Raw genomic sequence first — 14,112 nt, forward strand, 5'->3', positions numbered from 1 at the left:
ATATAGTGAGCGGCAGCCTGTTGGCAGGAGGCATGTGTGGGGAGGTGAGGGACACCGCAGGTGAGCCCTGAGAGTTGGCCTCCCAACTCCTGGGCGTGTTCGGGACCGGCCCAGGTGGAGGAAACTGAGCGGAGGCCTCCGTGTGGCGTGAGTGCGGCTGGAGGCGTGGGAAGATTGAGGCGGCACAGAAAGTCCGCGTTTTGTCGGGGAGCTGGGGCTCCATCGGCAGGACCCGGGGATCCCCTGAAGGCTTGAATCCAGGGGGGTGCCAGGGGGTTTATGTCTTTCATATTTCGGAATGTGGTCTCTGGGTCTGGAGAATGGAAGGGATGAGCGTAGCCGCAGGGAGCCCTTAGGCTGTAGCCAGGCTCCAGGCAGCTTCTGAGCGCCCACTCGTCTTTTCCTCTGCCTGGATTGCTGCATGAAGGGTTTTGTCATCCCCTCAGTGCTAAGCATAACTGCTACTGGTTTCCCCTTGTCCTTGACCCCTGCACCCTCCTCCCGGCACCTTGTTATCTGAGTCATGGTACTGGCCTTGCCTGTAGTCATTTTAGCCATACTGTCCTCGTTTGCACTGTCTTCTCCCCAGATTGTAAGTTTCGTGAGGGGGGGTTGGGAACCTTTTCTTGCTACCCTCTGTATCTCCTGTGCTTAGCACCCGGGAGACAAAGTAAGTCCCTGTGTAGTGGGGGAAGTAATTCATGCAGTGAAGGTTTCCTCCGGCCTTGCTGAGCGGGGGCATACTGGGCTTTGGAATGCAAAGGTGCCCATCACGGGGGCCCTGGCTGTCAGAGCCCTTCTCTGCCTGCTGCTTTGTGTGGGGCCTGCTTTAGTTCTGGCCACCTACCCTAGGCCCCCTGGCTTCCTGTCAAGTTTGCCTGGAGCCTGGGGTCACCCTGCCTTTCCCCTTATGTTGGGTGGCCTTTCTCATCTGCTTCCTTCCTTGATGGCATCCAGTGTCTGGGTGCTGCTTTCACTAAATAAGGTCTGCATGTCCCAGCCAGCTCCTCTGAGAGCTTCTGGGGGCCCACAGCCAGGGCTTTCAGTGGTGCACGCACGGTCTCCAAAAAGGCAAGTCTCCCAGCCCTCCCCAGTGTTTTGGGTCTCAAACTGGCCTGTCTTATCCCATTGTTTACACTGAATGTAGGGACACGGCTTGGCTGGGTCCTAACTGGGGGTCCCTCTCTCCAGTTTCCCTGGCTCTCTGTTCTTTAGCTCTCCAGGCAGAAGCATGCCTCTGACGAAGCCTAATCCTGGATTCCCCTTGATCTCTCTTGACCTGCAAGCATCCTGGCCCTTTTCTTCTAACTCTGAAAGGGTTACTTGTTCTCTCTCTGGGGTTGGGAAACTGCTAATGGGCTAAAAGAAGACTGCCCTTTGCGTCCTTACTGTTTTCATGTGGTCTTCCTCTCAATGGCAGCAAGGCCACCCCCAAGGACAGAGGCTGTAGCTCCCAGTGAGACTCTGGGATCCTAATGAGACCCCCTCGCGGACTCATAGCTTTGCCCCTCTCCCATCGTGTGGCTTCTGTGGGCGCCTCGTGCTTTCCCATGGTACAGTCAGAAGCACACATGTCACATGGCTCCCGGCCCACCAGGCTGGGCTTTCAGGGAGAGGATGACCCTGCCCCTGAGGGCAGACCTGGCACCAGAGAGAGCTGGTGGGCCTTTCTCCTGTCCCTCACATGGTCCAGAGCAGCCCCTATGCCCAAGCCGGGAGGTGGGCATGGAAGGACGAGGTCTCAGTGCCGGGCTGTCGCTGCAGGCACCTGTGCCTCTGGGCTCTCCACCCCCAGCCCCCTTTTCTTTTTTTCTTTTTTTTTTTTTTTAATTTAAAAAAAAAATTTTTTTTTTTTTTAACATTTATTTTATTTTTGAGACAGAGAGAGACAGAGCATGAAAGGGGGAGGGGCAGAGAGAGAGGGAGACACGGAATCCGAAACAGGCTCCAGGCTCTGAGCAGTCAGCACAGAGCCCGACGCGGGGCTCGAACCCACGTACCGCGAGATTGTGACCTGAGCTGAAGTCGGATGCTCAACCGACTGAGCCACCCATGCGCCCCCCAGCCCCCTTTTCTTCGGAAGCCCTCCTCACAGTCAGCTGTCAGCCTCCAAGTTAACTATACTTTAAAAAAAAAAAAAATTCTAGAATAGCATTCTTGAGATGATATCCATGTAATGTGGTATGAATTTAATTTTGATCCTTTTGGTTTAAATTAAGATCACTGTTAATTATCTCTTTAAGTGACAAAAAAGCTTATTGAAAAAGAAAACACAGAAGAGGGCTTCTGTTTAAAGGAGAAGAAGATAACACTTTGGGGACGAGTGTTGTGCTTTTCTGTTCATTAAAAAGTCATTTTAGGTTACAATTAAGAACACTTTTTAATTAAGTTTTGCATGTAAGTATTTATTCAAATTAATACTTCTGTGTGAAAGGCACAGTTCTTAGTTCTTCACACACATTAACTCATTCAGCCCTCTCTAACCCCAAGCAGTTGGTGTTACAGTCCCCATTTTACAAATGGGAAAATTGAGGCACAGGGCATTTAACCACCTCTGCAAGAGCACACGGCTGGTAAGTGGGAGAGCCAGAAATCATGAGCCTTGGCTCTGAGATTCTTACTACCAAATTATGCTCTTTTCTGTGAGGCCCGGGATTCTCCCCCAGGGACACTGTGTCCTTCAGGGGACAGTTGGTGATATCTGGAGATGCTTTCTGATCCCACAACGGTGGGATATTGGCATCTGGTAGGTAGAGACCAGGGATACAGCTAATCATCCTGCAGAGCACAGGACGGTCCCAGCAGAGAGCGATCTGGCTGAAATGTCAGGAAACGCTGGCTTGGGCGTTTTTTGTCAAAGTCAAAAACACGGGGGTGACAGTGTTTATCTTGTTTTGTTTTGTTTTGTTTTTTAACCTGTCTTTCAGGATAGAAAAAACATGTTCTGAGAGGATTTTCCAGCTCCTTTGGAAAGCGTTTATTCACTCCCCCTGTTTACATCGGGGTGGCTACGAGGGCAGGTGCAGGGCTGCGTGTGTGAGGGTTCAGCTGGACGCATGCCTGCCCGAGAGGGTCCGCATCCCTCTCACAGGGGCACTTTGTGGATTCTTGAGGGCAAGTCTTTGAGCAGCTCGGCTCAAAGCTCATTTGATGCCTGCCTGTGGGATGGAAACTACTCGTAACACCAGGCAGAGGAAAATGATCACATCTGTAAACTTTTGTTGTTTAATTTTTTTAATGTTTTATTTATTTTTGGGAGAGAGAGAGAGAGAGAGAGAGGAAGGATATGAGTTGGGGAGGGGCAGAGAGAGAGGGGAACACACAATCTAGAGAAGGTTCCAGGCTCTGAGCTGTCAGCACAGAGCCGAATGTGGGGCTCGAACTCATGAACCTCGAGATCATGACCTGAGCTGCAGTCGGATGTCCAACTGGCTGAGCCACCCAGGCGCCCCCGTAAACTTTCTTGAGAAGCAGGGGGTAGGGCAGGGCAAAGAGCGGGAGCGGCGTGTGTCCTTGGAGGTCTCCGTTTTGTCTGCTGGCCGCTCCCTCCAGTGTGCAAGGAGACGCAGGGGCTATGTCAGCGAGGAGGGGCTCATCCTTACTGGGGACTCAGGGTCTCCCTTTCTGCAAGCAGGATTTCGTGGTGGCCGAGGTACAAGCAGAAGTGGGTCATTGCTGCTGATAACCCTACATTTGTACAGTGACTTCACTGTTCAGTCGCTGTCACAGGTAGAGCGTCCCTTACCTTTCCAGTGGCTCTGTGAGGTGGCCGTGGGGTAGGGAGAATGGCTGACCGTAGGCATGCAGGCCCCCGAGTCTTTGGCCCCGAGTCCAGTGTCCCCCGTGACCCTGCACCTGCCACTGAGCGTTTGCAAAAACAGACCAGAAGCCGGCATTTCCCACAAAACCTTGCTTGCTGGGTGTCACATCTTCCAGTGGATTCCTGCTCTGTTTGTTCTGTTGAAAGCAATTTGGTGGGGAAGGAATAGTGAGATTTTATCATCTAGATGTCAGTGATTAATTATTATTTTCTACTTTGGCATGAGTGTGTGAACTTTTAGGAAATCCAGCCTCTCCTTTGAATGCCTCTGACAACATCCAGCTGCTTCTCTGATGCAGTAATTTTCTGTTTTTCCTGACACCTCATCACCTGTTAACAGGTGTCTCTAGTCTGTTGTTGGCTCACGATTTTAATTATAACTTTGTAGGCTGTTAGATAAAATGCCAAATTTACCACAAAAATGAGACTAGTTTGTATATCTGATTTGTCTAAAATAATAGGTAGCACTTTTGAGGCTTTTTACACGCAGGTACTGTGTTCAACCCTTTAGGTACCTTTCCTCATAGCATTTCCTTGAGATCAGTTCTAGGGTTCTTTCCATTTTGCAGGTAGGAAAATCGAGGTTCTGAAGTTGAGTAACTTGGCTGGGAGGGCAGTTAGGTGACCTTTGGGACTCTCCTGCCACATTCTTAAATACCTCTTGGGAGCAATTAGGAGTCAGTGTTAAAACACTTTGAAGTTGCATCTGTGGGAAGAATAAATACTTAAGATTCATATTCTATCTAATGATCTCTAAATATTGGCATTATATGCTAGGCTGAAGTCTGGCCACCTGTCCCGGAATAAAACGAAAACCAATGCAGACCCCTTGTGACGCTCTGAGGGCTTTACTGAGTGAGCTTCCTGGGGTTGACCCACACCTGCTCCCAGTGCCCTTCCCCTCCTCCTCTGGAGCAGCTCACAGCGCCGTTCTTTTCGGAGGTTTCCTCCAGCTGCTGCTCTTCCCCACCCAGGGAATTGGATCTGGTGCAAACAGTAACATTTATGCTCTGAGTATTTCTTTTCTGAACTCTGGCTTTACTACTCTTGAGAGACAGTATTGTTTGGGAGGGGAAAAAAAAAGTTAATGCAGCTTATTAAGTTTTAGAAGTGTAACCCTTTACTTACTGTTTTTTGGGGATTTTTAACTTTTTTTTTTCTTCACAGTCACACTGAAGAGAAGACCCAGTGGGAACACCCGAAAACTGGAAAAAGAAAACGAATAGCGGGAGGTCCGTATGTTGTTCTCATAGAGCGAAGAACCTTGTATTCAAAGCATAAATGACCTAGGAAAACTGTCACGGTCAGAGGGGTGACAGGCTGCTCTCATTCCTCGAAGGTTCTTTCCTTGCTCGGAGGAGCTCGCGGGACGGGGTGGAGGAGGCGATGAGAGTGGGGTGGGCTGGCGAGGGTGACCTCTCTTGGGCTTTCTGGACTGGCCACGCGGCCTGAGTGTGGCCCAGCGTGGCTGCTTGTCGGTGGGCCAGGCTTCGGGGTGGGGGGTGGGAGGGCGTGGCGCCTCCGGACCCTGGCCCGCGTGTCCGTTCACCCCACCCCTGCCGCGCACAGACCTGCCAGCCTTCCTGTGTTTCAGACTTGCCGTATGGATGGGAGCAAGAGACCGATGAGAACGGACAAGTTTTTTTTGTCGAGTAAGTGGCTGTATAGAAACTATTCTCAGTCATTTTTCTTTTCTTTTAAAGCGTACTTGTTTATTTAGAGAGCGTCCACACACGCGTGTGCATGTGTCAGAGAGAGAGGGGGAGGGAATGCCAAGCAGGATGCACGCTGATGCCCCGAGCCTGACGTGGGGCTTGTGGGGCTCGATCTTAATGTGAGATCATGGCCCGAGCCGAGATCAAGAGGCAGATGTTCAGCCGACTGAGCCACCCAGGCGCCCCTTGTTTTGCTTCACAGTAGGAATTTTTAGTTGTGAAAGTAATACACCTTGAATATAGAAAAACATGTAGTGTATATAACTAATCTTATCAGTAGGAATAACTACTTTTAACAATTTTTTGATTTATTCTCCAAGTCTGGTTTCTATACACATGCTTTCCTTAAACTAGAAAAAAGTAGGGAGTGTACTGTGTGAATTATTCAGTAACCTGTTTTATTCCCACGTAATATCTTGTGAGCATTTTCTCATATATATATTTTTCAAGACAGTGGTGCTTAATGGCCATGGAGTCTTATTATTATTATTATTATTATTTTTTTTTTAATTTATTTTTGGGACAGAGAGAGACTGAGCATGAACGGGGGAGGGGCAGAGAGAGAGGGAGACACAGAATCGGAAACAGGCTCCAGGCTCTGAGCCATCAGCCCAGAGCCTGACGCGGGGCTCGAACTCACGGACCGCGAGATCGTGACCTGGCTGAAGTCGGACGCTTAACCGACTGCGCCACCCAGGCGCCCCTATTATTATTTTTTTTTACAGAGATACTGTGACTTATATTATCTACTGAGCATTGATGTTGTTGAATTCCTGGGTAGTTCCTTGGCCCCTTTCCTCTGAGCTTGTTACCGTGATGTGCTGGTATGATGTCCACAACCTGTGCTGGGGTTGGGCATGGGGCAGAAAGCCCAGGTCCCTTCCCATGGTGCACATGCTTTCGCCCTGGCTTCTCTCAGGCTCCCAAAGGGAAGTCTGGGAGGAGCCAGGAGAGGTGTATACATGTGGCCCCGGCTGGTGGCCCCGCAGCACGTTGTGGCCTCTCACACTATGCCCATCCAAATGCCTCTGTGGCAGCTCTGGTTATAAGTAAAATGAAAGTTGGCTTCTTCTTGGCTCTCTCTACTTATAGGGTGGTAAGTATAGATTAAAAAACATTTTTTTTAATGTTTATTTATTTTTGAGAGAGAGAACGAGAGTGAGTGGAGGAGAGGCAGGGAGAGAGGAAGACAGAATCTGAAGCAGGCTCCAGGCTCTGAGCTGTCAGCACAGAGCCTGTCGTGGGGCTCGAACTCACGAACTGTGAGATCATGACCTGAGCCAACGTCAGACGCATAACTGACTGAGCCACCCAGGCGCCCCATAGATTTTTAAACTATATCGTTTTAAGCGCACACATATAGTACAAGTAAACTTTAAGTCACAAAATCTCATCTATTCAGGAGAGTTAGTTCTTAATGGTTTTTAAGATATTTTGAGGTCTTTTGTCTCCGATCAAAGAGAGTACATTTAAAATGTAAAGAAATAAATCTGTTACATAGGAGTAACCTAGTAATCCATGTGTACCAATGTATTTTAATTTTGTGTCTGTAAGACTTAGCTCAAAGCCAGATCACAACTATAGTGCTTGAAGGAGGTATGAATATGGTCTTAAAATGAAAATTGTTACAACTTCAGAATGTTCACACTTTTTTTTTTTAAATATCATTTTGAGATTTCTCCCTCTCTGCCCTTGCACAGGGTTCAGAGATTTCACTGAAATCTATGGAAAAGAGTGGCTGACAGATCTTACAGCCACATTTACATGAATTAAAAAAAGAAAAAAATCCCAAAGCTGCCTCCTTTTTTGAGATCTTAGGATACAAGGCAGTGCTGTCTGTATGCTGCAGCGTATTTTACAGGCAGTTCTGAAGAAAAGGATTTGATGATTATCTTTCCAGGCAGGAATGTAATCCTTCTGGAGGCCAGAAGACAGACTTAAATGGATGCCAGTTCTTTCCAGGGTTAAGAATAAGCCTTTTTAGTACATGAAAAATGGGGTTTGCCTAGTCCAAACTATAAGATTATCTCATGTTTATAAATGCCTGGGTTCACTGCTTTCTCCTTTGCAGCCATATAAATAAAAGAACCACCTATTTGGACCCAAGACTGGCGTTCACTGTGGACGATAATCCTACAAAGCCGACCAGCAGACAGAGATACGACAGCAGCACCACCGCCATGGAGATACTCCAGGGCCGGGATTTCACTGGCCAAGTGGTTGTGGTTACCGGAGCCAATTCAGGCATAGGTAGGCCATACCTTACGGTCGTTGTTGTTATTTTTTTGTCCCTTAAATTTTAACCGTAATGAAATCTTTTGTAGTGGTTATCTAATTTAAAAATGTGTTGATAGCCTTTTCTGCTATCGTTCTATGAAGACGCTGGCCTCTTTTTAAACCGCACTGTTCTCATGCAAGGCTGCTGGGGGCTGCCGGGGGTGGGGCGGGAGGGGGGTCGGCCGTGAATTCTCTGAGGGCTGGACACTCAGCACAAGGTGGTGGCCATTTTGGTTTTGAAGGACTGGAGACAGCCCGTTCCGTGCGAGGGCTCCCAACCCGGTCTGTGTGGTGTGAGGATACATTTCAGCTACCTGGGTTTTTGAAACCAGAATTGACTGGTAATGAAATAGGGGGAGAAAGGTTGCTGCAGGGTTCAGCTGGTCACTGAGTTCCTTTGGGAACAGGATCTCGTTCCTCTGTGAAGCTGGAGAATTAGTCCTTGTCTTAACCTCTGGATTAACCCTCTCGACTGCAGTGACGTCATAGGTAGATGGCTCCAGAGGGTGTCCTTCCTTAGGATCAGGGGCTGCTGGAAGGAACCGTGGCAGAGTAGCGGCTTGTACAGGAACTTTCCATGTGATTTTATCCTTACTTTGTTTTGATCCACTAACATCAGTGCACGTACCTGTAAGAACGAAACCGCCCTGATTTGCATCCTTAGGTTGACGGACGCAGATAAAACATAGAATTACCTTTGGATGTCTTCTGGCAAGTTCTCTCTGCCCTTTGGCCCCTCACGGTCCCCCCACCCCCGCCTCGTTGGCCACCTGTTTCTTAAGCTTTGTCTTCTCACCCTTTGTGCACCTCCTCCATTGTCTCCTTGCTCTGTCCTTCTTGATTTTCAGTTACTCCTTCTTGAACCTCCGCAGACACCCCCCGGCAGCATCAGGGGGAGCGCGGGAGGTGAAGATACGTTCTGTATAGTTGAGCAGGCGATAGTCCCAGAGCCGAAGTCTTGACTATGTTTGTCTATGAAGGCAAAGAGGCAAATGGATTTTTTAAAAATTGAAAGGGAATTTATTTAAAATCAACTCTCAGACCTCATCGTAGGCTCAGAATATCTTCCGAACTTCTGTATTGGGGTGAATTCTATATAATCATCTTTGATGTGGAAACTGATGATGATGCTGTGCTAAAAATAATGGCTGGATCCTCAGTCACCCAAGAAGCAATATGTTGTGTTGATTGCCTTGACTGTTCTTATGTGAAGGTGTGGACCAACACGGTGTGGAATAATTAAGAAAAAAATCAGTGCTTAAGGAATTAAGTAAAACCTCTTTTTTTTTATTTAACACTCAGTTAACCAGGAAACTAAAATATCTCATTCCTTTACTCTTCTGGCTAGACAGTTTTTTCCTTTAATCAGTAAGGTACATGACTACTGGCTATTTTCCGTGCGAGAGTTCAAACTTTGTTCTGTCTGACGTCAGATATCAGACCGTTGGGTATGGCTAATGCTCCACCAAAGATTTGCAGCATCGAAAGTATCAAAGATTGTGATCCAGGACTAGTTGAGTTGGTTCACAGTACACCGAGAGCTGTGTTTCGATGGATCTGTAACCATCGTAAAGGAGGGGATTCTGCAGCAGTGAGAGTGAATGTGGTGTTCGTTGGAAGGGACCTTGAACCTCTTGAAGACTCTTCCTTTCTGATGTCCATAATCCGCTTGGTGGACAGTGCAGGCAGGTGCCTGTGGTCCAGTTAGCAGTGGTGGCGAATCCTAAAGCTCAGAGTGGGAGGAGTGCTGGGAGGGCCTTGGGGCAACCAGCTCTTCCTATTCAAACACCCTCCTCCCCCCGGCTTCTTCTCTAGCTCCAGCCTCCCCTCGGAAACTGCCTTTAGTGCCGACACCTCAGCCCCTCTCTTCTCCACTCTTGGGAAGCGTAGGTCCAGGTGGCGCTAAAGGTTTTTATGCTTAGTGTTTGAAATAATATCGCACTGAAAATTCCGAGCAATCAAATTCTTGCACATAACCTTCCCTCGGCAGCAGTGGTTTCAGGCTTAAAGAAAAGAGGCTGAAGAGAGGCTCGTGGCTTTTCATCATCCCTAAGTTCGCTTTTGTATCCCGCGTGGCTGCCTTAGAAAGCGTCCTTGCCCAAGTAGGCTGTGGCTTCTAGATAAAGTCCTTCCTTCTCCTGAACTGTGAAACATGTCAATTTATAAATTGCTATCCCCACTTTTCAAATGAAATAACTGAATGCGGGGTGAATTGAGCATCTTCATTTCCAAGACTTGTGGGCATTCCGGAACCATCTTCCATCAGAGCTTTAATGGTGTTGGCGTTCGCTTTCCTCTTGCCGAAATTTGGAGCCTGACTTCTGTGCGTTAACTGTCCAGCCTTTACCCTTGTGGATGTCTGTTCTCCTTGGAGTAGTGTGGGCTGGAACAAAGCAGAGCAGTGTTTATTTTGGGAGCGGTGACTCCTTGACTAAAAACATAAGGTAACCCAATTTGCTTTGTAAATGCTGATTTCCAAACCTGGTATTTCCAGTGACTGTTTATTTTTTATATTTTTAAAATTCTCCACAAGGCATTGCCTTGTTGGAATTTGCTCTCGGTGAGCCTCGCTCTCTCTGATGGGCGGGGATGGTCAGGAGGTAAGAGGGGACACCTCTCCTTGATGAACTTCAGTGAGGCACTGGGAGCCTGCCCACCTTGAAGCGGCCTCTTAGCAGATTTTGTGTGATTGTCTTCGTCCTCTGGCTGTGAGTGATACAGAGCTATATTTAGAGTTTTTCGAATTTTCAATAGTTTGTAGTACTAAGTAAGGCATTTGGAGGGATTCCCACTTAATTCAGCTCAAAAAGATCAGAATGATTCTGGGAGATAGAAGGATTCTGAAGAGATGTCGGCACAAAGCATTATGCGTTCTTGAAATCTTTGTTTTCACACTTCACGTCTGTAACCAGGCATTGCTGCTGATTCAGTTCAGCTATCTACACTCGGGGTCGGCAGACCCTGGCTGGTGGGCTAAGTCTCATTGGTGTCTGATTTTGTAAGTTAAGTTTTGTTGGAACACGGCCACTCCCGTTTGTTTCCATTTTGTCTGTGGCTGTTTTCGTGTTATCAGCAAAACTGAGTAATCACGGTAGAGACCATATGGCTTTGCAAAGCCTGAAATATTTACTCTCTGGTCCTTTACAGAGAGAGTTTGCCACCTGCATTAAATGATGGTAATCCCTTTAACATGATGTCACCCCAACATTCTTTAAATTAGCCACAGTTTAGATAAAATTTAGATAAATTGATGCCCGCTCACTGTGTGTAACTGCTGGGGACATCCCGCCCGTGGCTTGCACCCCCGGCTTCAGCTCTGTCCCCTTTTTTAGGGAGCTGCGAGCGTTCGCAGCATTCGGAAGTTGTCTCCTCGGAAACTAACGCTCTTCTCTCCTTGACCTTTGTCCAACCAGCGTTCTGAACCTGAAGACCTTTGTAGATTGAGAGCTGTAGCTTGGACCCCTCTCTGTGGAGATCAGCCTCTCAGTGCCCCGGGGGAAGCCATCTCTTCACCCAGAGCTTCTTCTAGCAAACCAAGAGGCCTGGAACCCCACAGTCGCGACCGCTAACCAGTAGACACGGGGGAGGAACTGCTTTCCGTTTGTGCTCGGCGTGGCGCTGAGCAGGGAGGGTCGGCTGAGTGGCGACTCTCTGGATCTAGTGGCTTGTTTGCTGGCTTCGATTTGGTAAAGCTGAGTGGACATGGCTGCCGCCATTTAACGGTGATCGTTAAATACACACCTCACTGGGAAGTCTCGGGAGAGGGGATGTGTTAGGCAGGATTTCCCACCCTGGAGGACCCCATCGCTGCTTTTCTAGACTCAGCCTGTCAGTCGCCCTGATTTGGCTCTGCGTGTAAATGGTTCCGTCTGAAGTGCCACCTTCTTGGATCTGCCGGCTGACATGTGCCCGTCAGAGGCAGGGTTCTTCCAGTGAGGGGTTCGCTGAGCGCCCAGTGTGGGACAGCGCCCTCCCTGTTGACGGTCTCCCGTTAGCAGGGGCTTTTGTTGGGACTCACGCACTCTGTTGCCACGAGCAGGCAGCACGATCATGTTTAAGGAGTGAGACCAGATTTTGTCAGATGTCCACTTAAAAACTAGTCACAGCTATGAGCAAACAAGATACTTTCAGTGTGATGTTCATTGGCAATGATGCTGAAAGTTTCTCCTTACGGCCTTAAACTGCCACTAGTTTAAATTTGGTGTTTCAATCCCTTCCGGAGTTGATTCACGTTGAAAAGTTCCTTTGACCTTTTGAACCTCCATAACATTGGGCTGCATCAGATGTCGTGACTTTAGATCTAGGATAGCCTGGTCTGCTTTTGATTTGTGAGCCGCAGAACTCATCACCAGGAATAAAACTTCTGTTCCCTGAAGAAATACTAGCTGGCCACCTTGGTATATACAGTGAAGTGTGTTTTAGGACTTACGCTTCACTTTCTGTTGGTATTTATGTTATATAATTACCTCCCTGTGTTTTATTACAGGGATTCTGATGATGTGTATTTATTTAAATAACGAAATCGATCCATTTTGAGATAATGGGTATGCTCAAGCTGTGAAAATCCCCCCTAAATTTGTTCTCCTAAAACAAAATGAAGGTATCAGATTTTCATGTAGGAATCCCAAAATGACATGAGAGTATGACATTGAAATTGCTTGTTTTGGCTTTTGAGAGCCCGTATTTTAAAGCTTGGGGTCCTGTTCCTAAATCATGTGTTGAAATTATGGTGCAAAGCATAGTTGCCGTGTTCTTTTATCCCTCTGGTCGCCTCCATGATGAATTCGTATCTAGTATAAATTGTACCAGTTCGACAGTAATACAGGCAAAGTATCTTCTTCACGTACAGAAGTGTATTCTGAGGATTTTACACCTACACTTCACCTTTAGGAACTGGACTAACTTCTTTTATGCCTTCAGTTCTTTGCTCTCTTTTCCACACCTAGTGTTACTAAATTTTGCCTTCTGTCCTAAACCATACGTTTACTTTTTTTGCCCCCCAGTTATTCCCAAAGCCCCCATAAATCCAAGGCCAGAGACTAACTTGGGAGTCATTTTCTTTGTCAGAATGTACTCGTACAGGGTCATCGTCATTGCACTTGGGAGGCTGAAATGCCTCCTTTCCTTTCCCGACTGTCAGTACGACTCAGAATAGTGGGATCTTGGCATTTATCTTCTTTTTAAGAAACTGGTGCTCATTTGGAGAGAGATAATTTCTGAAATGATCTAAATAACTTTTAGAAATTTAAACTCTCATTTTAAATGAAAAACTTTTGTGACCACTTTTCTTTTATGCTAAAATATACCTGTATATTAAGTAACAAGGCTTTAAAATTATTTTGTTCCAAAGCCATTTTGAGATTTTTGGCAATATTAAAAAAAGTGCTTGAATGATATCACATAAAATTGAGAATTAGTACCTTACGGCTTAAATGACCATTTTACGCTGAAATATTCTTAGACCCTGAATGTCCACGGAGATCACATGATCTAGCTCACAGTATGTGGAAATCTTAAGAAAGCTATATATCTAAAGGAAGAGACCAATTGAGATATTCTAATGAGCCTCATCTCATAGTTGGTAATATACAAAGGATATTTAAGTATATATAAACATATAATAACATATAAATTATGTGTAAGTTGGTACGTATTTTTTTTTGTAGATCCCAAACTCTTTTGTCATCTAAGAGTGGAATTTCATACTTGCATGTAGGTTTAGATTTTCAATCATTTGTTTCAGTGCCATTATAACAAGAGAGGGTCATATAAGTTATTGTTCAATGACAGAATGGTTCAAAGTCATAACTTAAAGCAAATATTTAAAAAATAGGATTTCTACCCTGATTTGAGGTTGCAGGTGTTTTACAAAGTTTGAAACTTTGGAAATTATTTCACATAATACCCAGGTAAAGTATTTAGATCTTTTGGTTTTCCATACTACAGTGGCATAGTGATTGTTCTGGAGAAAGTGTTGTGCATATTTTCTGGAATAAATTAGCCTGGAAGAGAAAGGTCTTCATACAGTTCTGTCTTTCCTCCACTAGAGGGCTCTGTTGCTCTTTGATACCGTTAAACAAAAGCGGTCAGTGGCTGCCGAATATAGTTTTCCTCCTCAGCTGGTCTTGCTTTCATTTTTGTTAAATAATGCCTTTTAGTTTCCTCACATATCTTTTAGTCCCTGTACTTCTCGGTGAAAGAGTTCAAACTGAAGACTGTTCCTGGTGTCATGTTTGTTTCTTTTTCCTTTTCTCCCTTTTTTTTTTTCTGGGTTTTGTTTCTTTGTATAAAATGCCAAGG

General features: G+C 46.4%; 1 protein-coding gene across 1 annotated transcript in view; it reads left to right on the forward strand.

The window, feature by feature from the left end:
• The window catches only part of WWOX (WW domain containing oxidoreductase), a 304,629-nt gene that overhangs the window by 1,549 nt on the left and 288,968 nt on the right, over positions 1-14,112 (forward strand). Inside the window, exons 2-4 of the mRNA XM_058707328.1 lie at positions 4,988-5,052; positions 5,415-5,472; positions 7,607-7,785. Of these exons, the coding sequence (XP_058563311.1) occupies positions 4,988-5,052; positions 5,415-5,472; positions 7,607-7,785 (302 nt within the window). The remainder of the gene's footprint in view (positions 1-4,987; positions 5,053-5,414; positions 5,473-7,606; positions 7,786-14,112) is intronic.

Source organism: Neofelis nebulosa, chromosome 17 (assembly GCF_028018385.1).
Source record: "Neofelis nebulosa isolate mNeoNeb1 chromosome 17, mNeoNeb1.pri, whole genome shotgun sequence".
Lineage (NCBI taxonomy): Eukaryota > Metazoa > Chordata > Mammalia > Carnivora > Felidae > Neofelis > Neofelis nebulosa.